The 27,905-nt window shown below is 40.9% G+C and overlaps 1 protein-coding gene across 2 annotated transcripts in view; it reads left to right on the top strand.

The window, feature by feature from the left end:
* tenm1 (teneurin transmembrane protein 1) overlaps positions 1–27,905 on the top strand; it is a 179,417-nt gene that overhangs the window by 68,399 nt on the left and 83,113 nt on the right. The window contains exons 6-10 of one of the 2 annotated variants that reach the window (XM_073486775.1): positions 6,021–6,137; positions 13,082–13,116; positions 19,500–19,700; positions 22,537–22,744; positions 27,768–27,869. In XM_073486775.1, the coding sequence (XP_073342876.1) occupies positions 6,021–6,137; positions 13,082–13,116; positions 19,500–19,700; positions 22,537–22,744; positions 27,768–27,869 (663 nt within the window). Of the gene's footprint in view, positions 1–6,020; positions 6,195–13,081; positions 13,117–19,497; positions 19,701–22,536; positions 22,745–27,767; positions 27,870–27,905 lie in introns of both variants that reach the window. The other variant, XM_073486774.1, reaches the window with a different exon arrangement.

Below are 27,905 nucleotides of genomic sequence, written 5' to 3'. Positions count from 1 at the left end.
CACTGTTGTTATGCAAAAACGTGCTTCCACAATCATCATGCATAAAAACAAAATTCAGTACCATTGTTATGCAGAAGGCATACAAATTTATATCCCATCAAAAACTAGTGAAGAAGGCAATTTTCATCAGTTATTATTGTTCAGATTGTCTGTCAGAAAAAAAATGCTGGATGTCCCAAAATTTCTCCAGCTGAACGAAAACAAATCAAAAAATAATAATCTTTGGTCCTCTGAAGTCTGTCCCATTTTTACAAAAACATTTTGTCTCCCTGTCTAGAACTGTCGAACCTTCAGAAAGAAACCTTGGTGGAATATTTGACACTGATCATTCATTTGAGAAATTAAAAGTTACAAAGGTCGTTCAATCATGGTTTTATCATTATTTCATATTTGGAAAAAATATAGCTTTTGACATTTGGAATGTATTTAATTGTGACGGTAGGGACCCAGGCAGGAAACATGAAGCACTTGGAAATGGAAAAAGAGGGGTATGAAATGAAACAGTAGGGGATGAAAAAAATGTGGTGGGCCATCGGTGTGCAGAAGGTTGTGAAGCATTTATGGCAGCACTTCTCCATTCTAGCATGTAGTGCAGGCACGGCATCACATTTTCTCCTCTGGAAGGATCCTAGAAGGCACCTTATCACATTCTCTTGCGTCATAGAGGCACCCAAGAGGAAACTTTTTCTGTGCCAGTGAGATGCAACTAAGATTGCTAAACCAGGGATGTAGCAGCTGCATTGTATGAATTGCAACCGTTAGGCCACTGAGTCCTCTATATTTCTATTTTTATTGTGGTTTTAATTGATATTTTTTGCACTTGCCTCTGTAATTCGATGCACATTCACTTGCCTTACACAGAATTATACTCAAATAATTACCAACGATTGAGAATCTGTCATGTTGATGCTCTTATTTTCTTCAATGAATGTGGACTAAATAACATATATGAAATGGTGTATAATTGCTAATCAAAATTTGTCCTGAATGTATCAAGCTAATACGTTTCCTGACACCATGCTGAAGCAGTGAGGACGATGCTATAGAGGATATTTAGAGAGCAGAAAGGAGCCTGTTGTTTTGAACAAGGAGAGCCCCTCTTACTTCTGTGTGGGTGGGTGAGACGTATCTTTAAATCAAAGTATGTGCATGTAGAGGCATTTGAAAGTATAAATGTTTAAACTAGGCACAATTTAGGAGAACACAACAGCACTACAACATTTTACATTTAATGAATTTTGTATTAGACATAGCTTAATGAGCTCCTGGACTACAGAGCTGCTGTTGCTATAAACAGGGTTCCTTTCGGTCCTTGCTGAGATTGAGTTGGCTGTGAGCTTCTTCACATCCTCCCTTTTGACTTTAAAATGTTGAAACACAGAATATTTGGACAACTGGTTATTTTGGATACTACTTCTTTCAAATGGAAAGTGCCATCTTATTATGTTGTTTTCCTGTTCACGACTGATGAAATGCCATAATTTATTTTCCCAGTTGACGATATAAACATATAAAGGAGGCATCTACTGTATCTGCTGACTTTTGTGTCTGTTTAATTTTAGCTATACAATGCATTTCTGTGTTTCTGCTTTTACTCTTGATTTCAGCAGGTCAGTGGATTTACATAATATCAAGTTTTAACATTTAAAAAATACATCTTTTAACATTTTCCTTCTGAAAGTTCAAATATTTATCACATTTAGTGAAGTTACTTTGTGCTCTGTGACATTTTCTGGCCTGTTGTCAACATTTAGACAATCTAGCCATTTCTTTTCATGCTGCACACATTAAGATGAATAAAAATAGAAATGATGAACACAGTTTCTGCAGTTAGGCTGTCAAAATGTACAACAGAGCTCCATTGGAAGTTTCCAACGTGTTAATTTGGGCTACAGTCATCATTTTGACACACTTGAACTGTTAGTGTTGAGGCCAGAAACTGGGTGTTTTAACCATTTATCTGTTATTTATCTATTTCGACTGTCCACCCATTACTTTTGATAACGTTTCAAACATTTATTCAATACTTTTAGCTAACAATTTCAGCCGAAATCATACTACTCATCCATTACATTGAGCTAGAAGTTTCAACCATTTATTTATAACGTTTAACATATTTCAACCGTTTTATTCAGTAAGCTAGCCTACTTTAGCTAACTATTTGAAATACTTATCCATTAATTTTAACTTAACATTTCTATTTTACCACAAGCCAATTTAACCATTTGGCCTATCCATTACTTTCAGGTAACTGTTTCAACTATTAATCCGTTGCTTTAAGCTATTCTAACTAGGTGTTTTAGTGATTTGTTTTCTTACTTTTAGCGTTGCTTTTAGGCACTATCTAACAATGTATCCATTACCCATAGCAGCATGTAAGCGTAACATATTATACTTACATGCTGCATATTCTTATACAAGTTATCAGAACCTGACAGGGCAAACCTGCAGGGGGATAGTATACCAGCAAAGAAATAATTGGCTTCTGGGCAATTTATGTCATAAAACAGACTCAATATCTACCTGCTTTTTTTAGAGCATATATGACATATGACAACAATCTTATGACAGCAGCTGTCACAGTTCATCAAAAAGGACCCAAACACAGACACGGAGGCAGGCAGGTTGAACAACAAAAGCAAGTTTTTATAACAACAGCTGAAGTCCAAAACTCAAAAATCCAAAATGCAAGTAACAGCAAGGCAGGCAACAAAAAGTCAGAATCCAGAAACCTAAACAGTGTTACAAAAACAGAGGGAAAACCATAAAGCCATGGGGAACAAATGAGGAACACAGGGAACACACAAGGACTTGAGAACAGACACAGGAACGCAGGAGACGCAGCATGAAAACAGATGAACCAACAAAGAGTAAAGGAAAAACACAGACTTAAATACACAAGAGCTAATGAACAAATGAAACAGGTGTATGGGAGAAAAAAGGGCAGGAAAACAGACAACGTCAGAGAGGGAGGACAAACTGTCAACATATAACAGGAATTTGACAGAACTTAAACCTAGGACCATGACAACAACATGTCTCCAAGACAACTGAGCAAACTTTATCTGACCCTCTTTGCTAGTCAGTGGACCTTGGGTTGGAATCATTTTGTCAAACCATTTCTCCAAGGTCAAGAATGAACCTTCGCACTTAGCAGTAGCTCATCTTTTGTACTGATTCAATCAGTAGAGATTCATGCCCACGATTCAAGTCTTTGAAGGGCCCCACTTGCAGCAAAAGAATGGGACTTGGTTGTATTAGGTGGCCAAAACAACTCCCTCTCTGACTATATCCCCAAATTTAAACCCAAATTTAAGCCCTAGTCCTATTCTTGCCTGTGGCCCCATGAGTACTTAATTAAATACCCAGAATAAACTTGGTCAAGTGAAGAACAAGTCTTAATAGGCTACTGTCATCACTGCTCTTCATAATGCTGTGAGGACACCAGGTACTCAAAAGTACAAGAGTGCAAACTTGCACCCTCCAGCACCGTCCACTCTTCATCATGTTCCCAGGTCCTTATCCCTCGTAGCTTGAGTCCATGTGTTGTATCTGTGTGTGTGTGTGTGTGTGTGTGTGTGGGCCCGCGCTCTCTGACTCTAGATGCTAAGTGTTCAAGCAAAAGGTCAACGAGCATGAAACAAGAGAGCGAGAGAGTCGGAGAGAGAGAGGCTGATGAGCAGGACCAGGAGAAGTAGGGTCTGAGGGTCTTTTGAGGATGGACTGAGTGGCGAAGAGGAGGAGATAGGAGAGCCAGTGAGGACTGTCGCTGCAGAGTCGTTACTGGAGTGGGTAACACTCAGCGAACGGAGGTGTGGGAACAAGGAGAGAAAGAAAAGCAATTCAGATGAGAGGAAGTGAGGAGAGAATGAAGTATGAGAGACTGAATGGTGGAAATGCTAAATGTATCAGTTCGGGAATAACTTGTCATCCCTCAGTGAGCACTCTTACAGACTAATTTATGAAACTATGATAGGTTGTTCCACTCCACTGCGTAATATAATGCAGTACAAACAGTGATGATGCATACAAACTTACATTTGTAGGTGCAACACTATATTTCATGTCTAATTCCAATGGAAGAGAGTTGATAATGGGCTCTAGCTCAAAAGAGATCTCTGCAGGATTGTCTCTAAATGTATCATTGTTAAATAAAATATTATTCTGACTACCATCAGTATGTTTTTCAACCACCCGTCTGCTAAAGATGGAGTACTTACAGTACCAGACAAGCAGAAGGGATTTTGCTGGCAACTAAACCCATGAAATTGAATGTACAAGGCAGATCATTTGGGTTACTGTTTATCGTACTTTTTTATTTTTTGCCAGCATCAGAATGAGCCATCACAACTAATTTCACACTGATGTGTTAATGAGAAAATCCCCCACATTGCATCTTTTAAAATGAAACTGCATTGAAGACAGGGGAAAAAAATTAAAATGAGTGACTCGTACCCACACTGATGTGAAGAATCTGTGCGTGTCCATGTCTGGTCTCGTCACAGGCTGACAGTTCAATTAGTCTGAACTAAATGATGCATGACGTCTCCCTCATGGCCCTAGTAATCGTCAGTGTTCTGCTTTGAAGAGCTCATATTGTGCATGAGTAGATAGCTAAACCAACAGTGGCTAGGGCTAGTCACAAGTTGAAATGTTGGAATGTGTGATTTGCTGATCCCCATAGATGCCAAAGTGGAGCATGGGACCAAATTGGCTTCAACTCTCAGAGCTCATCACGGATTTGCTGTATTTTTCAGAGAAAATAGTTCCTTTTTTCCCTGTGCTTCTGCAACAGAAAGTGACTGCAAATGGCTTTGAACTATCTGGAGTTTTAATTAGGTATTCCTCATCACCTGGGGATCAAGCGTGGGCTAGCGCGTAGGTGTGTGCGTGTGGGTGTGTGCATTCGAGCATACATGAAAGTAGCGGGTGCATTAACGCACTTGTGTGAGTGCGCGCTCTACCTGTGTGCATGTGTTGGTCACGCTGTATAATTGTGGATTTGTTTTTCTAAGCAGCCATTTTGTGCGAGCGTTTGCAGGCGCGTGTCAAGTGCTTTTTCTGGGTGTCGGCAATCAGCAGACAGAAGACAGACAGCGAAGATGTTTGAAGTCGTTAGAAGTTCCTTACCTTGATCTGCATGCAGCAGCCGTCCTCTGACTGCCACCAGCACATAGTAACTTTGTGATTTGAGTCTTTGCTTTTGTTTGATGTTCCGAATGTGTCAGAGGAGAAAAAACCTGCAATGATTTATTTCATTTGCTTTGTTCTTCGTATCAGCAAAGGGACATTACCTTTTTAGATTCTTTTAAAGTGGAAAACTAAAGCAGTTCTTGGAGTACAATCTCACATGAATGGAACCTGATGATTGGTCAGAGCAAGGTGAATGTTTTTACTGAACGCTTTATTGACAGCCTTGCAAGACGCTAATTAATTTCCTTAATGGGCAGGTGTTAGTTGTTTTTATTTAACAGCATGCTGGATTGTTGTCCTAGTAAACAGTTTTATGAGTGGGAGGGGGAATCCAGTATCCTCCCATACCCTTTGTTGTTTAAAAGGCCCATATGGATTGTGAATCGGCAGCAGCTTTCAAAGCATCATTAGTCATGCATAAAAGACTGTGTTAGCGCTTTAATACCAGCCCTGGGCACAGGCTCTGAAGATCTGTCTTAATTGCCCACCTCTGCCACATTCTATGTACTTGTACGCATGTGTACGTGAATATACTGATGTGTGTGTGTGTGTGTGTGTGTGTGTGTGTGTGTGTGTGTGTGTGTGTGTGTGTGTGTGTGTGTGTGTGTGTGTGTGTGTTAGAGCATGTGCATTCTTTGTGTATTTGCTAATTGTCCACTGCCTTGCCGGGCACTAATAAAGACACAAAATGAGTGAGAGCTCTAAGATGGGCATTAAAGAAGACTCAGACACACCCCTCTGCATGCCTTGAATAATGATCTTTTCTCTCTTCTTTTCCTCTCCCTTTGACTGTGTGTGTGCGTGCGCGCGCGTGTGTGTGTGTGTAGCCGTCCACCTGTTAGGTCTGACCTGGCATCTGCGGCACGGCGAGAGCCAGCTGTATGAGAACGGCCTGAGCTCGGCGGACCATCAACAGGAGGACCGCAGCAAAACCAGACCTACCAGCTCCATCCACCTGCTGGACACACTCAACCCTGAAAACACACATGCCGGTGACAGAGGTGAGCTGACACACGCAGCACACACTATAATAACAGATGTTCTGCACTCAGCTAATGACAGGATTTGCCTGTCAGTAACAGCGAAGCAAATGTAGTATGGTAATTTGTTATTTATTGAATATGAAATGTATTGAATGAACGCTGGCTTAAAGCATTTCACTTCAATTTACTTTAACGCTGATTGGCTGCTTGTATTTTGTAGTTCTGTGACATTTAAAAAGCAAAAAAGGTGAAACCAGCAGGGTGTTTCATAAAGCAAGATTAATTATTAAACCAGGCTAATTTCACTAAGACGGGCTTATTTTCAGGAGAGTCTGTTACTTGAAGGCACAGTAAACCCACAGTGATGTCACCCATCGTATCATTGCTACGCCTCTTCCTTGATTGACGGTCGCTGTGGTAGCGACTACGCAAGGTAGCCATGCCCTAAAGCATACCCTGCTTTTTTGTTTATTTACTCTAGATCGGAACATACTTCCCAAAATGAACATCATGCTGTATGGAAGAAGACCTGAAATTAGCAATTGGCAATATAAACTCATTAGGAAATTGTTTGCTGAGGTAAAAAAATCAAGTGAGAAGTAGGGTCATTTTCTCATAAGCTTATTTTTATTTTGAAACCAGTAGAGTTTCTCCCTGCTGGTCATTAGAAAGATGCAGGTTTGCACTTGCACTTCCATGTTGGCTTTCCTTTTCAGACCAGGAATCTCAGTTCCTATTTTATACAGTCATTGTTCTGACCTAAGTTATCTTCAAAACGCATCCCTCCAGAGTATGTTTTCAGGCTAAGCTTTAGGCTTGTTACAGTAAATCTGGCAGACATAAATGTCTGTCTATTTCAATGTTCCTACATGAAGGTTCCTTTTTTTTGCTGCTACATTGAGAACATGACTCACTTTGTAGTGTCAGATTCATCACATTTTGACAATTTATTTTAATGCCGTTTTCAGTCCTAAAGGGGAACTTTACACATGTGTGGGGTAGCACTTCTGCATATGTGTAGTTGTATTTTGTGGCACCAGAATAATTTGTGCGGATTCTGATTGCCTCGAGTGATGCCACTCAAGTCAGGATCATTTGTGTCTGAAGACTACAAGTTTGAAAGTACTACAATCTGAGGATGAGGAGTTAGAAAGAAATGAGCTGATCAGACCTCTGCAGCTCCCTCCTCATCTCTGCTCATATCAATCGCTAGAATAAATGTTAACCAAGAATGTTTCTGCAAAACCACAGATAAAGTGAAACTGAACGTTTCTTTATGTTGCAACTTTACGTTTGTTTAGGTTGAATTTTCTATTTCTCTCTTGTCACAATGCTCTGCCTATAGTCTGTTTAGGTTTAGGCACAAAAAACCCTAGGGTTAGGAAAACATCATGGTTTGTCTTAAATCACCACGATCGCAGTTGGAGATAGTCGGACTTCCTGTAGGAAGTAGCCAGTTTTGGTCGCCACAAAAACAGCAAGAAATGTCTGCAGGTCTCTTTTAAAAAAACACCTGGTTTTGAAGGCAAAAAAGTGGCCGGAAATGTCCCCAGGTGTCCTTAAAAATATACACTGGTGTGACTCAGCTGTTTGGCAGCCTTGTTGGCTGGTGAAACCAAATAGCCAAAACTAGCATAACACACAAATCTCTGTGTGAGCAGTTGCCATTTTGCATCTGACAGTGTTATAGCAGTGCTATATCAGTGGAGTGCTCTTTACAGCATCTGCACAGTGCTCCATTCCATTTCCACGAGCATATGTGTTTGTAAATGCACTGAAATTAGTATAAAGCCAAATAATTTAACTTATTTCCTCTCTGTGAAGTACATTAGTCCTTTTTTGATATGCCAAGCTGTTAAATGGTATTTTGCATGGAATACATATAATTTTCAGTACTTGTTATCCAAACAAAGTTTACATTACTAACGCACATCACAAAGACGTGATGTCTGCGAGCAAAGCACTGAGCTAACAATGGATTTTAGAAGTAATGAGTTCATCTCTAGTCTGACAACATTCTGCTAAAAGTTCTCTTCTTCTTCAATCATAACAGTGCGTGGCAAAGGTCAGCTCAAATACATATATGTTATGACAACTCATGCTATTCTGCGTTCTATAACTTCTTAGAGTATTCATCTCATTGTACTCCTGTTTTTCCGTCTGCACATTTAATGAAATATAAATCCTGCCATCACACTCTTGGCTACAGAATGTAATGGAGGCAGAATTATGAGAATGCTGGTAAGAACAGAAAATCCTCTTGAAATGTAAACACGAACATTTAAACATTATGATTGGAACATGTTGAGGCTGACTATATATCCATTGGCATGAATTCCAATCAGCTTCTATTGCATTAGGACTCTGGCTTGCATACATAACACACTCGGCACAATGAATGTGCCAATACGATAGACAGACATCAGTCCAGAGATCAGACTTGAACTGATTACTCATTTATTAGAAAGGCAAGGTAATTGGTTAATCATGTTCCCTCTTAGCCAGTCCGTGACTGGAATAGCTTCTCTCCACTCGGCCGTCTCTCAACTAGCCAGAGGAATTACTAACACCAATTTAACCCCATGACATGGGACATTAATTGTGAGTGTTCCAGGTCATGAAGTCAGGCGGGACACAGCAACCTTCACGCTTACACTGACTCTGATGGATATTACATTGGATGCTGTCGGAGCCCATGTTCAGCACTTATCCAGAGAATGTGCGAGCCAAACTGCAACCCGCTGCAATTTGGGCAACCTGAGACATCCCTGAAGCAACTATTCTTGATGAATCCTCACATTCTGAGGATTAACACTCTCATCACTAGCTAAATCCTCCGATAGAGCGCGCAGGGGTCATGGAATTCACTTCCGAGTGTTGCGTCACAACAATCTATTGTTTCAATTCCTATTGCTTTATATGCTTGATGAAAGCTGGGGAAATCAAAATGGGCAAAGCTAAGCCGTTGATGCAGGGGGCTCAGATTAATAAAATTGGCACGGTGGAGGTGGTCCCCGGGCAGAGGAGAGCCAGAGAGATTAGAGATTAGACTGTAATCCAGTGTGGCAGATTATCACGCTCATCCTGCTGTACCCATCACCTCTCACACCAAGAGACCACACAATCCCCTAGATTACACAGCGAAGGATGGTGAGAGGAGGCTGCGGGGAATGGAAATGACAAAAACATGACACGGCAGGGAGAGAGGAGAATGAGAGTGATGGGAGGAGAGAAGAGTGATTGATGGATATGAATCTACGTGAAGGATGTGTGAGATATCCAAAATAATGGTGGCGCAAGCTGAGTAATTGCCGGCATTATAATGCATGCATTTTCATGAGACAGCTTATTAGCAGTTTCCATGGTTTTTGTCTACAAACAAAGAAAACAAGCAGGAAAATGTTCCTTCCTTTATTTTGGAATAAATTAATGTATTGTTGATGCACTGCTCCAAACACGAGTAACAACATAACCGTGGGAGCATGAAGATAGCTGAGGAGAGTGATTGGAGGATAGTTATCAGTTTCTGCTTGTTTTGATATAAACTGATGACACAGTAGGGAGAGATGAAACGAGCTCGGCGAGATGATTGGAAGGTAGTAATCTTTCTGTGTTCTTGTTCGTGTATTTTTAGTGTGCTGTTGTTTTTATGTCAACTTCAATGCCATAAAGATAGGCTCTCCGTTTGATTTGTCGGCTCTACCCCCAAATCAAGATCCGGCGCCGCGAAATTCTAATCTACCTTATGAAGCAGCTTGCAGCGAGGCGCGAGATACTAATTGACATGTTGTGTCATCTGCGTATGGCTAGTGTGTTGTCAAGCTGTGCGTGCTGTGTTTTATGTTCTCCGTGCTATCTCGCCTGCAGTTTCCAGAGATCACCAGGAGCCCTTCTTAGTCCTCCACACATAAAAGCTTCTCTAATTAGTGCTACATTAATTGCCACTCACCCCATGATAATCAACCTCGGGCTGATGTGCATGCGTGAAAGTGCACGCACTAACACTACATCTTTTCCCCTCCCTTTTTTCTTTAGCTATATCTGACATGCACATACAGGCATGCCCACACACACACACACACACACACACACACACACACACACACATACAGAGATTCCTCTGGTGCAGATGAAAGCAGAAGTGCCCAGAGAAGAAATTTTCTGTCAGTGGATTCCCTACCCTTAATGAAGTACATTGAAGTTTGAGAGTAATATTTCAGTCTACGTTGAATGTCGGATATATTAATGATATGAAATGATACAAACTGACATACAGTGGAGCGGCATAATGCCTCATTATAATGCAGAGATGATGAAATGTGGAGTTCGTGGAATGCCATCTGAGCCTATGCAAAGATTGTATTGAGTTAGTGCTGAATTGTTTTCACTATCGGATGGTGTGGTTGGAAATGGTGTGTAGATGGATGGAATGTGACACAGACAGAGAGGAGGGCTCTTAAAGAGCACATCAATATTCTAGACTGTGTGCAGACAGAGTGGAGTGAGGCTGAGCAGTGTGTAACAAAATGTGTGCATATTGCCCGCATGTATGTGGCTGAAAGGGCGATGTGTCTGTGGGAGGGATGAGTGTGTGTGCATGTGTGCAAATGCTGATGGACTGGTCCATGTTACACTGGTCTCATTGATTTTCTCACGCTGGGATACAGTCTCAGGATGTAACACACACGCCCACGTACACACAGACACACACGCGGAGACAGTATAGATCATTTAGTGAACCCCCTGCTTGAGCGCCTCAAGTTGAGAAAGCCTCACAGCGGCAACATGTCAGTCTGTTACTCAGCCCGCATTCAAAACACCTCAGCCAAATATAGCTGAAGAAATTGAACCTAATTTCAAGCTGCAGTCAGTATTTACAGTGTCAATGACACACTTGGGCTGAGGGGTTTGTAGTACTCACGCTTGACATTTGAGGGAAGAAGATTGATGTCTTAGGCTCTGACATTAAAGGCAAAAAAAAGTCAAAGTTGATTCTTATCTTCTTGGTAAACAGACTGGCACTTCCTGTTTGATAAAATAATATACTTTCTCCAAAGGGAGTTTAAAAAAAACAAAAAAAAACAAATCAGGGTAATTGCATCAAAAACACATGATTATAGAAAATAAATCTACTGTTATAGATTGAACTTTCTAACAGCATATACAGCGTTTGATATTAGTAGACCTCGACCGATACCGGATGTAGCGATGCCAATACCGATATAAAGGAGTAAAACAATTCTGATATTCATATATTCGCCAGTATTCTTTTATGCAAAGTATATATTCACATATATATTTATAAACATATATTTTGCAATTATCCCTCACAGATGGTCATCAAGCACTTATGACAAAGATATACTGTATGTAATTGAGGCAGGATCATTTACAGGTTCACAACCATCATATCCAAATTGACATCAGTGCACTGAAACAATGCACTTCACACAGAATTTAATTTTCATACATAATCCCCTGCATCTTTTTCTGCAATAAGATATTTGAAAAAAAAAAAAAAAAGAATACCAAAACCAACATCTGTGATAGGCCAATATCTGTGGATGAATATAGTGGTCGGGTTCTAGAAATGTATTCCACTTTAAAGAAGAACTATGTAAGCTCTTGCAAACTACTACTCCTTGATCCAAAGCTCTGTCTCTGTTCGTTTGTAGGCTGAAACAAAAGTTGCATAGTGCTACAACATTCAAATGATGTCTACACATTGATGTGTCAGTATTAACAATCTGATAATGTAGCATAATATTATGCCTAACAGTTCAAAGTGGCATTACTGTTGGCGGCACTGTTGCAAAAACAACCATTTACTTCGGAGTATCAACTACAGACAGAACGGGACAAACACGAGTTCACTCATCTGCTGTATTTTGTCTCTGTTGGAAACGTGCAGGCAGATAGAAACAGTGGTCGCCTATCAGCCTTCATTTCCCCAGGAGATTACGTGCCTGGTGGCAGACAAAATTGTTTATAGGGAACCAATCTAAACACCAATGGTCATTATTCTATAGCCGTTACATTGTGCAGTCAACATTTTCTTCATAATGATACGTTAAAGAACATTTTTTATAGCGCTGTATTGATGCTTTTACCTAAAGTGATAATTTGGGTCTTTTGATGTGGGGTTGTATGAACGATTGCTCCTAGTCAATGTGTTACCAGCAGTAGGTGACCATCAGCTCTCGCCCTGTGTGGAGAAGCAGTGCTTAGCACTGACAGGGAAGCAGAGCATTGAACCACTAAACTGTCACTGGTTCGAATCCCGGCTCCTCTCAGCTACATGTCGAAGTGTCCTTGAGCAAGATAATGAACCCCAAATTGCTCCTGATGAGCAGTTGGCGCCTTGCATGGCAGCCTCCGCCATCAGTGTATGAATGTGTGTGTGAATGGGTGAATGTGGCAAGTATTGTAAAGCGCTTTGAGCTGTCAGTAGACTGGAAAAGCGCTATAGAAATGCAAGACCATTTAAACAGGATCAAGCAAGATGTATTTTAGCCACCTAAAAGAAGGCACCCCTAAAAATATATATCCATTTTAGGTGTACACTATATTTTGAACATTTTTGGTGCTTTACATTGCCATCACTGAAATCTTGGAGAAAGTATTTCTCTGTTTGTTATTTCCAGTCTTTAGGAGGGGGTTTCAAAACAAATCTAAAGTGTCCCAAGATGATAAAAAGAATAACAAAGAAAAAAACTTATATTTCTGTTAAATATTCATGACTAAGCAACAATTAAGTCAACATAAACTTCTTCGTGAATTGTGACTCTGCTAATTTGCGTCATCAGGACCGCGTCAGTGTGCTTAGATCAGATTTGATTGACTGTGACCAAAAAAACCGACAACTGTCATCACATTCTGATTTAAATGTTTGGATATTGGATTTGTTGGTAAGAAAGGAAGAAAGGAAACTGAAAAAAAAGTAAATACGAAAATCTTTTATATGAAACAACCGAAGCTTTGTTTCAACTTAGGAGACTTAAAACAGATGGACTTAGTCTTAAATTAAAATGAGCAGCATGGATATGTAGTGAGCCGTGGTTTGCTCCTTCTAGGCCTCTGACCTACTAGATTAGTATGAGCTTAGCAGAGGAGGAATAAAAAAAACCACAAGTGCTTTATGATGTTTCAATTTTTACAACACATATTACATGTGTTATGATGTAAGTGCACTCCGAGTGTCATGGAGTGAATGAGTTTGTGAACGGCCAGACTTGCCTGTCACAGACACAGCCTGAGGCCCGATGGTGGAAGGTGAGAACAAGAGAGTAATGAAGGGCCCTAAGGCCAAGAGCATTATCTTCTCCTGACTCTGACTGACACTCATTAGGCGGCACAGTGGAGAGAGGAGGCTGAAAGCTTATTAAGCCAACTGCTCAAAAGGCCCTTAATTGAATCCAAGTAATTATAGAGACCTTGCCCATTGTGATATTTTTATTCATCCTGCGGCAAACTCAATCTCTCTTGCATTTGGAACACTATTAATGTTGTCTGCACCAATGTGTGTGAGATCCACACACAAGGCCTACGCTTCAATATTGACTAAAACTCGCGCGCATACGCTCGCACAGTTCCGGTCCCCCCAGACATGTTCTGTCACCAAGACCCCGACTGCACTTTTAGTCTGTTCTCTGCTTCATTAGTATCTGAGCGATAATAACATTAATTGCAAAGACAGTTTAGTTCCTTTGAAAATAGATTACAGGTGTAATTGTTTTACCTGAATAACCCGTAGGCAAGAGAAATTAATTAGACCTTGTGTCCCAAGTCCTAATGTAGCTCATCTCTTTCGTCGGCCCGCCTGCGCACATACTAGACACACAAAACACTCAGAGACACGTAACACACAGACAGATAAAAGGGCAGGCAAACCCACATTGACTCTGAGAAACACATATGTTATAAGAAAATATGACAATGTGGAGATTGAAACAAGTCCAGTCGCCTACGATAAAGCACTTAGAACAATGTGGAGATGTTAGCTAGTCATAAGGAATGAGATATGTTAAGAGTTCATATCTAAAACCATCCCAATCCAGATCTCCTGTAGCAAAGGAACCTTCCAAGGGCTAATTTAGGAGAACATTGTGCAATGTGTTCATGTGTTAGCATATTGTGGGTGAGTAGTGTCATTAGCACTGTTTTACCATGCCACACTACCAGTATAATTGGCTGAGGCAGCATCATTATTATACAGAACATTATGTTGGTTTTGACCACTAACCCTTCATCATTGCCATCAAGGGCACGTTGTGCTTAATGGCAAACATGAATGCAACACTTTCATTGCCCCTTTAAACAGGCTCAACATTTTGAAATAAACCTTAATACATTTTTTGCTTACAACTTGCTTCAGCTGCCAACTAATGAGGAAAAGCATAAGAGCAGATTTATGCAACGCTATTTATTTTCATCTTTGTTCTCAGTAACCGAAAGCAAGTGTGAATTTCAAGCTGCTTCTTGCTTATTAAAGCTACATGATGGCAAGGTGTGAAGAAATTTTACCTTGCCGCTCGCATATTGGCTTGTTTAAGCTTGTGTTCTTTTTGCCTGCCAAGTAGGAAAATAAAAGGAGGTTTGCTGTTGTGAAATATTTTTCAAAGAATGGTCTCAAGTTTTTTGTGATGAGGTACACGGGGTTACGGAGCGGGTGGAACGCATTGATTGACAGCAGTAATCTGAGCAGCTGTTGAGGCCTGGAGGAGCCCCAGTCACCGTGAGATCCGCCTGGTTTCTGCGGGACTCCCAAAATGCCTCAATCCTCCCCTCTTTTTCCTGGAGCTGCACTATTATCCTCTTCTGCTGAGACAGAAAGAGAAAAGCGATGCAAGGAAGGTTTTTTCTTCTCTCTTGCATCAGCAGCTATAACTTGACACCGGCAAACCGACTCTTTGGACATGGTCCTTCTCCTCCCCCTCCTCTTTTTTTGCTTTCTCCCTTCTACAACTCCCCTCCACTCCTCCCTCCCTCCGTGTCTCACAGCCCACCACCCATCCTCGCGGCTGACCTGAGCGCGGCTTTCTGTCCCAGTGTTGCATCAGACTCTGAGAGGCGCTATACAGTAATTAGCATCAGAAGGACCTGCCTGCTCATCTGCCCGCCAGCCTGCCACTCAGCCTGCACGCCGGCTCGCCTGCGCGCCTGTCTGCCTGCCAGTGCTCTGCCAACTGCCATGCCCTATTCATGTCCTATTCATCTGTTGTTGAATAAAAGGCTGCTTTCCTCGGGACATCCATCCCTCTGCTGGCCTTTATTTTTTTATATATTTATTTATTTATTTTTTGTGGCGAGGCACAGGAGTGAGGATTAGCATTAAAAGGAATAGACTGCTGAGGTAGACTCAGCAGGAATGCATGAATGCATACCTCAGTTCTGCCAAGCTGCTTTTATTCTGTTCGGTAGAGATTTCAGTACAGGGACAATTTATGCTCCATACGGGACACCTGTCTCTTTTTTCCCTTTCATTACAAACCCTTTTTGAACTCTCCTTTTGTTCTCATCCCCCGCTCATGTTTCTCTCCCTTTGTCTTACTTCCTCTCTCTCCCTATCCTCCAGCTCTCTTGTCACAGCTCAGTCAAGTCCAATCAATTATCCAATTAATCAATTTACGTTTTCCAATCCCATAGTCCATAGAAGAAGAAGATAAAGGAGATAGAAGATAAAAAGAGAAATCAAATCCGCTGCCATTTATTAGCATGGTACTTGACATTGTGCCAGAGTTGGTTTTAAGAGTTAGAATTCTCTACAGCCATGCGAGCAGCTCTGTGATGCTACGTCAGCATGCAAACATTCTCACAATGACCATGTATACATGATGCTGTTTTGCAAGTATGTTTACCATGTTCATCACTTAGCTTTTGAGCATGAACATATTTGAATGTATGTGATGAAATATATCTTGAATGTGTGTTATTGATGAAGAAATTAAGAAAGCAACAGAGTATGAGTCAAGCAACTGCTCGTTAGGTAAAAGACTTGATTCTTTCAAAATCAGAAATACTTTATTAGTAGCTCCTTCTAGAATAGAAATGTAACCATAGAAAGATTGAATGAAATATTACTAAAGTAGTAGAATAAATAAGAGTAAATATAAATGAAAAGGACTGTGTCACAGTGTCAATGCTATCATGCTGCTGTATAGCAGATGTAATGATATCCATGTTTACCATCTCAGTTTAATAAGCCAGTGTACCAGGTGGAATCTTGTGATTAATAAAGACGACACAGGCCAAGGTTCTCAGTTGAGTGTATTTACTCAGTAACAGTTTGTTTTCTTCTGAAACATGTATTTTCAGCAGTGAGCGATACAGAAACACACACACACAGCTTAGCATTCTTGGTAAATAGGTATCCTTGATTAATAGCAGCTATTATGCTCAGATGAGGGCTTGAAAATTGTTTCTATGTTTTCATTCTTACTTTATCGAAGGTGATATTTTGTGGTCTCTTTCTTGTGACAGATGTACTTATTGTAAGTCACTTTGGACAGAAGCGTCTGCTAAATGCCCTAAATGTAAATGTAAATGTAGATGTAGTATTTGGCTAACTTAGCTAGCAACATAGCCTACACGTTCGCAGATCAGACAAGATGAATATGCAGATGTACAGTTGTATGAAATTCTTTGTCCATGTCTGAACTCCTCCAGGTACATGGCGTATACATTGTTATATTCTTCAAATTATAAAGAAAAATGAAAACTCTTTAAACAATTTGCACAGTGCTGTAAACATGATTTTGACTACCGCTAAGTTAGACTGGGAAAGACTGTTTGGTGCGTCATTCCCTTAACCTCCTGAGACCCTGCGTCCTCATATGGGGACGTTACATTTTGGGTTTTCTCCGTCTTATACTTCATTCTTCCTTACTTAGACCCGTTGTCCTCTTTTGTAGACACCTGTTTCAGTCATCTAGTTGTGGCAAAAGCACAACACATTAATCGGTGCAAAAACAAGATGGCTGCCATCTTAGCCGAAACCTTCTACAACAAATCACGAGACAAAAGTAGACAAGGTACAAAACCTCATCAAATTTTATGGTTCGAACTTGTTAATTTATGCTAAATAACATTTGTAGATTGATGTCGGATAAAAATTGGATACATTTTAGTAATAGTAACAAGCCAGGATGGATCTAGATAGAAGGTACTCACTTGAGTACATTGGGATTTTTATTATCATTCATGCAAAGTGAAAGTGAAGTGTAGGTAACAGCTTTTTTATTGTTATGTGATACATTTACATGGCATATTTCTCTGTTAAGAGCAGAGAGATTGTTGAATGCATTAGTAGGACTAAACTCTGAGGCGACGGTTTTGTCTGATGATGGTGCTTATGCTCCTGGTGTGGAACAATTAAGTTATCAAGATTATGAATGATAATGAACACCAGTAACAGTTTTATACTTTGTTACACACTGGTAACTTTCAAAAGTAATGTATTCATATGCTTGCAATCCAAACACATCTGTTTTTGCAGCATTTCAGACAGGCCAATAGATGTGACAGATATTCAAAAAGGACATTCCTAGTTTAGAGTATGAAGTAAGGAAAATTCAAATGATGCATTGTTTGCTAATTTTCTTTTTGCACAGCAATTTTCATGGAAATTAACAGTTTAATACTTTGTTGCACATTTATGACTTTTCCCCATATGAGGACATCATTTTTTTCAAAAACTGCTTCCTGCTCAAGGATGATGCTTCGTTTCTGTAATTATCAGGTTCTACTAATCCCAATAAGCTAGGAGAAATTAAATATGCATACTAAACAAGAGCTCAGGTCTCAGGAGATTAAAGGCAACCGCATATGTATTTAAAGTGACAGAACACTAGGCCAACATACACATATCAGGTAAAGTAGCAAGTGGAAGCATTATCAACCATGTGACACTAGCATGCAAATATTTGCTAATTAGCTCTAAACATAATGTACAGTTGAGGCTGATAAGAATGTCAGAATTTGTGCAGGTATTTAGTCATGAAGCAAAGTATTTTAAAAGAAATACAAAAATTGACCTGATAATTGTGCCAAATGAAGAGTTGCTATAGGTCTCCTTCCCAAAATTAATCCAATATATCCCGAGGGGGACATAAATGTGCGTCCCAAATGTTTATGAAAATCCATCCAATTATTGTCATTTGACATTTTCACATCTCACTCAAAGCCGAAAATGTCAACCTCATGTTAGAGCTAGATTAAAAGTCAGGTAAATGACCGAAGTCATTAGGATTCATCCTCTAGGCACCATGAATGTCTGTACAAACCCACTGCAACCCATCCAGTAGTTGTTGAGACCTTTCAGTCTGAAAGTGTTGGACTGACCAACCGATAGAACAGAAGACCAACACTGCCATCTCTAAAGCCACACCACTAGCATGACTCAAGAGGAACAGCATCAGTAGAAACAGGAGCTACTCACAGGCCTGCACTCTCTACCTCCCTATCTGTGTTTGACAGCACATGTGATATATTCAGGCTGGCCTGTGGGTGGGCATGGTGTCGCCATAATGGAGTGGTAAAGCTGCAAGGATTATGGATTGAGAGTGAGCGGCCTCGTCCATGAATCTGCCCCTAACTGTTCTTCTGCCTTTGTGGCCGTAACGATCGGCTGGCTCCCTTCTGTCACCGTATTTCCTCCATCTTAGTTTAGAAGCTGAGATATATCTCTCCATAAAGGCCGACACAAAGAGGGCTGGAGAGCCTCGCCTGCTCCGCGACACAAAAGACTCAGGCCTGGTGGTTGATAAAGGCTTATGGAGAGGAGAGGAGCTGATGGCCAGGGGACCGTTGGAAAGACCTATTCTCTTCACACACAAAAACATGCTCTCACTCAAGACACTATCTTTGTGCCGTGACGCTGTTTGTGAATGCGTGCGTGCATGTGTGCGTGCCCCTGCCCTCCTCGCTTTCTCTCCTCCACCTCTCTGTCTCTTTCCCTTTCACACACATGCTAACACACGCTCTCTTTCTCTCTTGTTAGAAGATGCTAATATAGCACATGACAAAGCCCCAGTAGACAGCTCTCAGACAAAACACTTCCTTTCTAAAGCAGTTCATCTTTATGCAGAGCCTATCCAAACGATTGCCAAAGCAAGGTCTCTTGAAAAGCAGGATTTTCACCAGCGCTAAGTCATTCCCGACGTCTGTTCAGTCTCACTTCATTAGTATGGCCGCTGATCACACTGATGTTTGAGGACATCAGGTCGGTCATTAATTGCTCCCTCTGATACTGAATAGAACTCTCTGTCTGCCTTGACAAGTCTGTGACTTAACAATATCACGTGTCTGTGGTTTTTATCTGCAGAGAAATGGGTGCGAGGCCGGGCCATCGACCGCGGCGAGGTCGATGTTGGAACCCAACAGAGCCAGGCAATCCCACCTGGACTATTCTGGAGGTTTCATATGACTGTGCATCATCCAACTTACATCAAGTTCAACCTGTCTCTGTCACACAATGCACTGCTGGGGGTCTACGGACGCAGGAACATACCGCCTACACACACTCAGGTAATGGAGGATCCTGTTGGAGCATGCTGTTCGCCCAGATGGGCTTGTTTGCCGAGGCACCACAGTAACACATCCACACTGATGCATTTCTTTTTTTCTTTTGGCCTTTCATCCACACTAAGGCAGCGTTTTTATCTGAGCTGACACAAATGTGCCATAAGTCTCTTCAAGTGCTTTTTTAAGACAGTTATGTATATAGCATTATAATTTTGCCTTGATCCTGATTATGTGATGGGATATTTTAAACACATTTACAAATGTGGCAAAACAAAAAATATAATTGTAGAGAAAATATAATCTTGCAAGAGATATTAAGTATCAGTCCAGACTGTGTTACAGTCAGCCAATCAGGAAATCTGAGTCATTTATTCCCAATTAATATTTTTTTTCTCCAATTGGATTACTTTGCAGCATTTTTTGTAAACATAGAGGTGAAAACTGCAATCGCTTTTCTAGTGAAATTATTTTCTTCTAACCTAACATGCCAGATGGTTCGTTACACATAACCATCTTGAAAGGCGGTGCTAGAAACTTGTTGATAAAGGGCAGACACTTTAATGAAATACTTGGCATGTGATTGGAGAACCATCTGTCTATCACCTTCTATCACAGGCTACTTTCAACCAATCAGATAAACAGAAGGAGAGTGCAACCACCAGCAGAGCCAGTTGGTAAATTAAATTCTTACTGAAGTTTGTCAAGAGAAGAGCGAAAACATCTTTTCCGTTGGGAAGAGGACTTAGTGCCATTATTTGCTCTTCTCTCAATGAAATATAATCTCCCGACTGTTCACTTGTAATAGATGGTGGATAGCATTAAAGTAAGAAATGCTAAAATGGGATGAAGTCGATGTGTGGGAAACACTGCTCTTTCGAACAGTTGCTTCTCTCGCTGTTCCTCACGCCCATAGCTGCTGTCTCTAGCTGCCAGTAGTTTCATCAAAGAGCACTGATTGGTTCCTCGCCTGTGTGTTCGTTCACAAGCGCATAGCTTGAAGCTTGGAAAGATGGATTTGTAAGATTACATAATCATGAATCCAGCTGCCTTGCAAGCCAAATTTCATTCAGTTCAGTCCAAAGATTTACATTCACTGACCTTGTAGTGTGATTTTTTCTTTTCGAAACTCAAGTGCATCACGATTCAAGTGCATTACACTACATAAAACAGCGGAGAGAACTTTTGGTCATGTAAAGTAAAAAATGCTAAAATGGGAGCAAAGCCTATGTGTGGGAAACACACAACACAGCTCAGCAGCCCCTAGCCTGCAGCACAGTTAGAACATTATGTTTCTGTGGTTCTCATACTAGCTGTAAGCTGTTACCAGGCAGTAACCCTATGTATCAGGGTTGAGCTGACAGCTGTGCTAAAGAATATTGATTCAATCAGTGACAATGTTGGATTCAGTATAGTACGTTCTGTACAGTTCGTGTTTAAGACTTGGTCTCTAGCTGCAAGAGAAGTGTGTAAGCACTGGGCAAATGGAAAATAAGCATGCCACAGCCACACATCTCTACCTTGCTATCATAGGTAGTTAAGTTCCTCAGCCAGAGGTGAAGCACACATTTAACTCGATAGATGTATGCCTGCTCACACAGGTCAGGGATTGCACAGCAGTGAGTGGTAAAGAAAACAACTTCCGGTCGCCTCTAACCTTATATGTGATCACGCATTTTAAATGTCACTTAAGCCTGTCACACAACACAGGTGTCAATAAACTGCATTTATGCTTGTTCGTCAAGTTTGCAAGCATAATATATTTAATCAGTATCTTTATGTAGCGAAGCACAAACTGCTGTCGGCCTGTTTAGCAGGTAGCATTTAATGAGCCATGAACGATTCACTCTTTTATACTTAAAATACGTAAATGAGTAATTAAATTGTGAGCTAAACTGTACTAAAACACAGTCGAAGAGATGATGGAAAACAGAAGTTTCACTTGTTGAGGCTCTGAAGAGTAATCAGGCTCTTTCTGTCACACTCCTACCAGATGTCTTGCTGTGATGCAAAATTTTGTTGTTCGTGGGCTATAAGAACAGGAGGAGATTTAGCTATTTTCCCCACGTGGACAGAGATCTCCACATATACATCTTCAAAAATGTGGATGCATCTCATTTTTACCAGGAAAACAACATTTCTGATTTAGTCGGCTCAGTGTGGATTGAATCTGTCTGAGACACATCTCCAGAGACAATACAGGCATACGTTGCACACAGTGTCGAACAGCACTGTGCCATGCGAGAGGCACGTATACATACAAAAATACAACGCACACTGAGTCATCTGCTTTTTAACATCAGTGCGCCCCTGCTCTTGCCTGCATGAAGAGGTCTAATTAGCTGTTTTTGACACTAGCGTGACACACAGCCCTCAGGGGGAATAAGACTCAGCAAGCGCTCGCTAGTTGAAGGAGGTTTTAGGATGGAGAGGAGAGGGAGGGAGAGAGGAGGGTGGTGGGGAAAGTTAAAGAGAGAGAGAGAGAGAAGCATGGAGAGGTTTAGACAAATGAAATAATAGTTTGTTCCATTTGAGAACCTGGGTGGGAACATCTGCCCATGCTTTTAGCAGTATGTGAAGTTTTTGAACTGACTGACATGGAACATGTGCTGTCATGGATGACATGGATTTCCTTTTTTTTTCTTCGGGTTTCTGTTTCATAATTCACATCTGGCATCTAATGCTAATGCTAACTTATGTATGCAGGCAGCTTTCCAATAGCATTCAATTGGCCCACCCAACAACAGCCACACACAGCACAAGTCGTATTTATGCAGGTTTTGCGAATTCCTGTCTTGCTCATCCCAATTGGATGATGTTGTTGTTGTCTGGTTGTGTCTAGTTCGACTTTGTGAAACTGCTGGACGGGAAGGCGCTGCCCAGGTCCTTGACTGATCCCGTCTCAACTGCCAAAGCTCCAAAAGGCCTGCTGCTGAGCGGCCTCCAAGAAACAGGCTTCATTGAGTACATGGACCCCGGCACCTGGCACCTCGCTCTCTACAACGATGGACGCAACCTGGAGCAAGTGTTACTGCACAGCACTCCCATAGGTGAGGAGAATAAGCAAACTGGTAGCTTTTAATCTAAGATTAGCTCTAATTAGAGTGAGGCAACACTAGAGTTAAAATGAGTTAATGAGGATTTAGAATAGCAGAGTTCTGTTGCAACCCAAATCAAAATAAATAATTAATAAAATTAGGACCTAGTAGGTATAAAAGCTGCTTGCAGCTGCTCTGGATTGCTTAATGCTGCTAGCTAGCTAAATAGTTAGCTTAGTTACACCATGTACGTTTCCAGCTGTTTCAGGAGTCGGGTAAAGTTACCGCTGGTGAAACCCAACATTTCCTGATTTTGCTATTTCATAATAAAAGCTTTTAACTAACAAAATGACAGGGGTCTTTTATTCTGAAGACTTTAAAGGAAATGAAATGTTAGTGGAGCTTTGTTGGTGTTAGCATGAATATTTGTTCTATTTTTATAATTAAAAAATTGTGTTGTGTGTGCTTTTCTTTGTTTACATCCCAGGGTTGCTTCACTCTTTTGTCCTCTCTCCATTTTCATCTGTTGATATGCAAAAAAACATAAGGACACGACAGCCTCGAGTGGTTTGAAACTCATTGACATTTAAAGGAAACTTTTCCTGATATAGGAGTGAGTTTGGCATGGCAAGAGACAGCCGTTAGGAAGGGGAGGACAGCTGCGGTAGTAATGACAGGGCTTGCTAACTGCAGCTCATTGCTATGACACACACGGATGGCAGTGTAAATTGAAGGATGTGAATAATGCAAGAGTACGTGGCTGAATATAGACAAGTGGATAATTACAAGGGCAGTTTCTTCACTCCCACTTTGCCCAGTGCTCCTTAAGAGAATACAGTGTTGAAATAACAAAAAAAAAGTGTTGGGAAATGTAGTGGCACAGTGGCATCACAAGGGGGGACTTTATAATTTATATGTAGCAGACAGGTAATAGAGCAATTACAAAGCCTGCAAATATGTGATGAATAGATATAATGAGAAGCACTCCATGACACAGACTTCATTTTGGGATTTTTGTCCCGTTGATCTTTAACTGCCCATGCATTATTTAGTTTTGAAGTTATTCAGTAAATCATCGGGAAGACTGCACGGAGCGTTCTTGATACTAAATGTGAGTATCAGCGACCTCTTCAAAGCCAGAGTTGTAAGACAGTGGTTAAACATCTTCGTAGTACCAAAACATTGCACTGAAGACATCTTTCATCTCATATTGACAGAGTTCTTTATACAATGAGTGACAGCATGCGACGGCTAAACACAGATTTTATTTCAGAGCTGTCAAACATTTGTTGACTCGTGTGTCTGTAAAGTCGGGAATACACCAGACCTATTTTTGAATCACGTATTTCGTGCTAAACAGGAAACAGCAGCGCTTGCAAAGAGTTAACGTTCCTTTTCCCTCTTCAATAATCAAAACAAATACAGACACAACAGATGGGCTCAGAATAGCAGCCTTTAGTCCACTTAGGTTTTTCAGATAATTCATCAAGTGATTCAGCTTGAAAGAGGAAAATAATATTAATGGATTGATGTCAGAGTTCATTTCACTGCCCATTTGCACCTCTAACGAGAGGTTACAGACGCACACTGCATTGTTTTGGAGGCAGAAAATCAAAACTACTGAGCCTCAGTACAATAAATTCTAATAAGAGAAACAGTATGCTGAGGCCCAGAGTGGAGCTTTATGGGGAGATGAGGGAGAAATGAGATGATCTCTGTCGGGAAATTGAGCTTTTCCGCAGCTACTCGTAACCAGATACAACAAAGAAACAGCGAGTATAAATAAGGAAAAGACTGTTGTAGAAATGAAGAAATAAAATAAAATCAATACAGTGTGTGAGTATGACAAGAAGTAAAATATGAGAAGATGAAGAATATGAAGCAATACATGAAATAAGGCTGATGCGCAAAAATATGCTTATTTTCACAGAAACAAGGGGGCGTATATATGTAAAACATGTGTTTGTGTTTTAAAACATTTCCCGGAGTAATGAGGAATGTGACCACATGAGACAGAAAACGTCAAAATATATATTCACTTTAATCATCATCTTCTGAAAGGTAAAAGGAAAGTTATGGCAGAACAATCAAAGCCACATGTGTCTGGTCAGCTGATAGCTGACAGCTGATAGCTGACCTGTATCAGTCAGTAGACATTATGTTGTTCTTTAGTCCATCTCACAGATCAACAAAAACACACACAGACACAGAAAAACACACACGCATACATACACACCCTACATTGCCAACAGTGGTTTCTTTTTCTAATCCCTCTAATCTTGTTCTAATTGTGGATCTCTGTTTCTGGTTCTGTTGAAAAAAAAAAAAAGAAAACAGAATAGAAAACTTAATTTCAAGGTATTTTTCCTTAATATTACTGAAAATGTGTTTGTTAAAATGTTTTAAACAAATTGCCAAGAGGCGAATCGCATCCTTGAGCGATTCTACCTATCAAAGAGGGGACTTCCATACACTGCACTGGAGCTGTCTATATCCATTCTTTCACCTAATGAGAGTTTATTTACTGCCAAGACTTTCATTGTTTCTTTCAAAAGTTAATCATTTAACTTTAATGTCAATATTGATAAATGCACACACACACACACACACACACACACACACACACACAGCATCCAGTTACGTCTTATCTCGGTGCTGCTGCTGAGTAGGACGGAAAATTGACGGCACAAATGCTGATATATATATATATATATACTGTAATATATGCTGATATGTGTATACACTGTAGTCATTTCTCAGTGATTCTCACTGTCAAGCATAGATGTTGAAAAAAAAGAATAAAAGGTGCAAGAACATCCTCTGATTTCAAATGGACTCCATTATGTGGATGCAGATTGAATTTCCTAACACATTTTCTCCATTTCGTGCTGGAAAAAAAAGCTGCAGCAGATGCAGAGAAAACCTTTTTTCCCTCCTCCTCCACTGTTATTGACATTTACATGTGACCCACGAAAGCTCCAGCTTAATGGTTTCTGCCATTTCGCCACCTCCACTCCATCCCCATCTTCTTTAATTCTACTCAGCCCGTGCCCAGGCAGAGAGTGGCGCTTCCTGCAGGGCTATTAATTATGCATAATTGCTATACTTCAGCTGTCATCTCACTCTTGAATATTATATCTTTTACACAATGGCAATCAAAGTGTGAGGAAAAAGTTTCATGTATAACTTTTTAACAAAATAGATGATAAACAAAAAAAAAAAGTGGTGTAGCCAACGGCTGGATACTTCTAGTTAGCTGAGCAGCCATTTCATTTTTTCATAAAATTCATAAAGCCCAAGGGTCATAAAGCATGGCTGAAACTTTACAGGCTCATAAAGTACAATTGGAATGCTTATTTGACCAATCAGATCACTTGGCTGGAAGCACCTATTTTATAATAGCATTTAACTGCAATAACTTATGGCATGAGTGATTTCTAACTGGAAAGGTTTAGTCGGTGGAAAGAAGCGAGTGGGTGTCTCACGGATGCCTACACACAGGGCACACACACAGGCGCTATATACTGTAACAATTAAACACACGGCTCACTATACATTACCTGGTAATTGCCTGGAGATTTTTATAGTAGAGACACTGACCTGAAAGATACAGAGCTTATATCACTGTGACAACCCTGTACCTTACAGCCTCATGAGGCTCTCTGACTCGTCTCCTCTGGATTAAAAGGAACTTCATGACCCTGCAGAAGAGTTTTTGTTCATTGCATGTGTCAGGTGCCAGATACAATATCAGAATTTGTGTATGTGGAATTTTTTTTTTTATTTCAAGAGTGGGAGAAAGAGATAGGGTTTGTGAGTCCTCCTGACTGTGTGGGAGAAAAGATGATTGCCACTCCCTCTCTCCATCAGAGTGACGATGACAGGTGATGGAGGTGAAAATGACTTTGGTTTCTGTAGTGATGCGCCGCTGTGGTGGATAGCGCTGTGTTGTCGGCTACTGGCAGGGCCTGTCTCATTAGCATGTGTCACATGTACCTCGAGGCAGTCGTCACATAATAACTTTGTGTGTGCATGTGTTTGTAAATGTGTGTGCGCGCGCGAGAGACCATGCCAATGAAGGATTTGTCATCCATGCTCCCTGAACAGAGCGAGCCAGGGGAGCGCAGCGCTTTGACTCTGGAGTCGACGTCCTTCCAGAGGAGCCATGCAGGACGGCGCAGGGTCAAATAAAGGATGACACCCACGACACCCATTTTAATTACTCTATCTAGCTACGATAGAGCTCGCCTGGCACAAGACAACCGGCAGCACAGTTCAGATCCTCTGGCTACCACCAGAATGTGCCATATCGAGTAGAGCTGACACAGCTTATATAATGCTCTAAAAGCATAGGAGTGTTCTCCCTCTTTATCTGTCTTTGCCATGCAGTCTGTAGAATGAGCTCTGACATGATGGACATATCAATGGGAGAAAAGGAGAACAGTAAAAGGAAGGCAGCTAATTGCAGTGTGATGGAGGGATATGATGAAACCTATAAAGCCTACAGAAGGATATGATGCAACACGCGTATCCAGATGAGACGAAGCACTAGTCGGAACAAGCATCACATTGATCTTCGCAGCGCGGAGAGCGTAGCTACCATGGCGACGCAGTGTTATCCATTCCCCCACTAAGTTGTGCGCTCACAATGTCAGATTTTATGTTGCTCAGTCTCGTTCCAAACTGCGCCCCTTGTAAACAGTTTGTTGATTAAGCCCTGATGTTTGTAAATTTGCGTGCAGTGTGTTTCCAACCTGTAATGCAGTATAATGTGCTTAGTGCTACTGAGTGTAAGTGAGTGCTTGGCCATTCCCCAGAGAGTGATAGCAGCTGGATCAGACTAATCTAATATAGCCCCTGAGTCTGGGGAGCCATCCATTGCTTATCAGATCTCTCATTCAATAACAGAGAGCGATGCCAGCTTATGGAGTTACATGTGGAATATTTTCAAGTTTAGTCTTTTGGGTTTGTTTTCCTTCTGCCTTTTCATGTCTGATTAGTGAATGTGTGTAAATGTTTGTGTGTGGTTGTGCAGACTCAATGGATGGCTGCTCCACCGACTGTAATGGAAACGGAGAGTGTGTGGCTGGACACTGCCACTGCTTCGCTGGATTCTTGGGTCCAGACTGTGCCAAAGGTAAGATATCAAGATCACTGTCTAGATATCTGATAA

Source organism: Pagrus major, chromosome 18 (assembly GCF_040436345.1).
Source record: "Pagrus major chromosome 18, Pma_NU_1.0".
Classification (NCBI taxonomy): Eukaryota; Metazoa; Chordata; class Actinopteri; order Spariformes; family Sparidae; genus Pagrus; species Pagrus major.
This window is presented reverse-complemented; position numbering and strand designations above follow the sequence as displayed.